Genomic DNA, 4,058 nt, shown 5'->3' with positions numbered 1-4,058 from the left:
ATTTCTATGAGAGTGTTCATTTTTCTTTAGCGCTTGAGAATGACGCATAGCACGCACACCAGTGGTCACCACACATACATACAGACGCAGCACACTCACATAGCCTCGAGCAATGCAAGAGCATCTCCCATCTTCTCCGTCTCCTTTTCATGGCCCTAGCTGCAGTTCTTCTACCATGGCCTTGTGCTTCCCATGGGTGAGCCTCGAAAGGGCCGAGAGGCCAAATCCTGGTGTGGACCGTGGCACATCAAGACGGCTACACTGGATTGCGGATCACGACCGTCGCACGCCCCGGCGTGGACTGAGTATTGGACTGCGGACTGGTTCCTGCTGTAGTTCCTGGCCTAAATCAAGTGATCCCGCGCAGACTACTGCGGCCGCGAGCACATCGCTCATGCGGCAGGCATGCGTGAATGGATCTCCTGGCTTGCTGGATCTGATGGACTGGTTGCACCGGTCTGGCGTGAATGGATCTCCAGACGTCGACCTATTTGATCTGGCCGTTGACGAGTTCCGATCTTTCCTGTCAGAGATCTATACAGATTGGCATATGTCGCCCCTGGATTTCTAGATTAGAAAGGTTCCGGTCGCGCGCTCATATTATCAACCAGCACGGTTTCAAGAGGGCGTGAGGCGAAGCTTCGCTTTCTTATTGGAGTCATGGGACATATCTAAGTCAAGATTCCCAAGACATTGATAGAGGTGGAGAAAGTCATGACGGCTGCGATTAGAGGTCTTGAAGCGTTGACGGAAGGTTCATTGAATGCGATGAAGACTGTGTGCCAGGTGTTTGGTGACTTGCAACAGTGACCTCGTTAAAGCGGGGGCGACAACACTGGAGGACTGCGATTTTGATGGTGCTCTGGGTACCGAGTTTTGATTCTCATTGTGAAAATCCAAGGTCTGGTCTTTCTTGGTTGTACCTGGCAATGACCTTGTTTTTTTCTGGGGGAAAGGAATGTATATTAATTAACCTGGACCGCAACAATCCAGTTCACACAAGTTTGCAACCCTTTCAGTGGCGGACCGTAACCATACGGCCGTCTTCGTCTCACATCTACCCAACTGAGCTAAGTGATGGCTAACAAGATTACATCCTCTCCTAATAGACTTAACTAGTATCTCTCTTCCTCCTCTCATAGTAGAGGCAATCTCCTGGATAATAGCCGCATGTTGTGATCTATTCCCTGAGGGATTAGAGATCATCATAGCAGCTTCAACACTGTCCGTCTCAAGGATAAACGGAAGCGTACTCCATCCCAAAGCAAGCGAAATCCCCTCTCTACATGCTTCAAGTTCCGCAGTGAGGGCATTATCACATGTGAATAAATGACGACATGACGTGAAGATAATACAACCTGAGGAGTCCCGGAGTACCATGCGATGCCTCCGTTCCCCATCTGCACCTGAAAAGCGCCATCAACATTAAGTTTTAACCAGCCATGTGGTGACGTGCTCCACTTTTCCACCGAAGTGTGGCCTGGTGCTGCTAGTAGCTCGCTAGCATGTGTCTCAGCATCGCTGCGTACAGGGACTCCGGCCTGGCTGCTGCTGCTACCCCGGACGTAGCATGTGCTGCTAGCGGCCGAACATCCGATACTAATCCCAGGTGCAGTTCGGAGCACCGGGTCCGTGAGTACCATCTTCCCTATGCATCCAGCAGTTCCCTACAGATGATTTGTGCAAAGGCCTTGTTGAAGGCATTGTTTTTGATGAACTTTTTCGAGGATGAACACTCAAGATCTTCGATCGGGCAACGACAACGCTTGTGCATTTTTTTCTTTTTGGAGGGGTTGCTTTTGAAGAACCACTTTTGTAATTTGGGTGTTGTCTTCGGTGATGGTTAGAGTGCTGCCGTTGCTAGTGATTGATCACCGTGCCAGAGCCTTTGTTCTTCTTCTTTTTATTTTCTTTTTTGGCTGTGTGTATCCTCCTGAGGCTGAGTGTAATTGGTATCTTTACGATATTAAATTTTTTTTCGAAGATATTCGCATGGATAGAAAAACTACTGCCTCCGATCATAAATATATGTCGGTGGGGCAGTTCGAAGAACGGAGGTGTAGTAGTAAAAGCACTCGTATGCATGCATGCATGTGAACATGTCAACGAAACCAGCTCGAGTTAATGCATCCGGTTAGTAGCTAGCAGCTGCTGCAGCTGTTAATGCAATCTGCCTGCATGGAGTGGTTGTGGACATTTTCCACTCAATGAACAAATCCGGCGAGGACAGCAAGGCGGAGCCACTGATCGACCCCATGCAGCTTTTCAACGTTCAACCTAGCGTGTCCCCACGCACAGTGGCACCGCGCGCTCGAGGCCGACGCGCAATCACTGAAACACAGCGCAACTTGATGCATCGAACGCCCCCGGTCAGCACCTTGAGCTGTCCGGTGGAAACTCGGGTCCATCGCAACGTGCACCGCCCACGAAACGCGGCTACTGCCTTCGTCCCGACGACCTATAAATATGCCACCCGTAACCCAGGCGGAGCAAACAACACACGACGTTACACGACCATCTATCTACTGACCGGCGCCAAGAGAAGATGGCGACCAAGCTCGCAGCGATCATCGTCTTGGCCGCGTTCCTCGCCGGGCCGGCGGCGTGCGAGGGCGCCAGCATTTGCTTCAACGGTTGGATGAGGTTACCCACCTTCAACCCGCGGCTCTGTGCTCGCGGCCCCAGGGTGAACCGCTGGCAGCGGGGGGCTTCTCCCGCGGGGTTAGGACTCAGCTACGGCTACTACGACAACAGGAGGTCGACGTCCTACTGCCCCAGGGCGGAAGGGATCGTGAGGGGTGCCGTGAGGGAGGCCGTGGCCGCCAACCCTGGCATTGGTGCGGGCCTCATCCGTCTCTTCTTCCACGACTGCTTCGTTCGGGTACGCACACACAGCTCCTCGCTATCTCTTCTTATATTGAAGTAGTAACTGCATTGTCATTTAAGAAGATCAACATGTTCATTACATTCAGGGGTGCGATGCTTCCGTCCTCCTCACCACGACCAACTCCAAGAACAGCGACACGGAGAGGGAAGGCCCTCCCAACAAGAACAGCCTTCGTGGGTTTGAGGTGATCGACGCGGCCAAGGCGGCGATCGAGGCCGCCTGCCCCAGCAGGGTCTCATGCGCCGACATCGTCGCCTTCTCCGCCCGCGACGCGTCCTACTTCCTCAGCAACCGTAGGATCAACGTCCCGATGCCGGGCGGCCGCTACGACGGGCGCGAGTCCTTCGCCAACGAGACCGACCAGCTGCCCGGGCCCTTCTCCAACGTCACGGAGCTCCAGGCGAGTTTCGCGGCCAAGGGGCTCACCTTCAACGAGATGGTCACGCTCTCCGGCGCGCACACCATCGGCCGCGCCAGCTGCAGGTTCTTCTCCAGCCGCTTCCCTGAGATGGAGCCGGCATTTGCCGCCAAGCTCAGGGCCCAATGCAACGGCAACGACAACACCAACGTGAACCAAGATGATGTGACCCCCGATGTCCTGGACAAGCAGTACTACCGGAACGTGATCGACAGGAAAGTGCTCTTCACCTCGGACGCCGTGCTCAACTCGATGGAAACGATGACGCAGGTAATAGAAAACGCGAACAGGGCAGGGACGTGGGAGAGAAAGTTCGAGAAAGCCATGAAGAATATGGGAAAAATCGGGATCAAGACCAGAGGCGACCAAGGCACGGAGATCAGAAAGGTATGCTCGAGAGTCAACAACTAGCGTTGGCTAGTAGTAATGCGTGGTGGTTGGCTGGCTCCATGGTGGGATCGCTCGATGTATAACTTCGTCCAGCGAATGTCATTGTTGGTTTTCTCATACTCCTTGATGACATTAAAGTATCTCGTTTTCCCCTCCTCTTTGGTCACTGTGCACAACCTAAGATGACTTAGGCTGGTCATAGTGGGAGTAACATAGGTAGTAACATAGATGCCACATAAGCAAAAATGATGATGTGGTAAGTAGTTAATGAGGAGAGAGGCAAATAGAGTAACATAATATGTTATCATCACATAGCGATTTCCAATGCATAATGAGTCTACAAAGTAATAAATGAAGGCAACT

At 52.5% G+C, this 4,058-nt stretch overlaps 1 protein-coding gene across 1 annotated transcript; it reads left to right on the top strand.

Annotated features, from left to right (window-relative positions):
* Positions 1–2,505: 2,505 nt before the first annotated feature.
* Positions 2,506–3,851, top strand: LOC123116840 (peroxidase 2). The gene is made up of 2 exons (XM_044537732.1): positions 2,506–2,881; positions 2,973–3,851. The coding sequence occupies exons 1-2, from the start codon at positions 2,546–2,548 to the stop codon at positions 3,714–3,716; spliced, it is 1,080 nt and encodes a 359-aa protein (XP_044393667.1). The 5' UTR covers positions 2,506–2,545; the 3' UTR covers positions 3,717–3,851.
* Positions 3,852–4,058: the final 207 nt, after the last annotated feature.

Source organism: Triticum aestivum, chromosome 5B, assembly GCF_018294505.1.
Source record: "Triticum aestivum cultivar Chinese Spring chromosome 5B, IWGSC CS RefSeq v2.1, whole genome shotgun sequence".
In the NCBI taxonomy this organism is placed as follows: Eukaryota; Viridiplantae; Streptophyta; class Magnoliopsida; order Poales; family Poaceae; genus Triticum; species Triticum aestivum.
The sequence above is the reverse complement of the archived record's forward strand: the minus strand, read 5'-3'. Positions and strand labels throughout refer to the sequence as shown.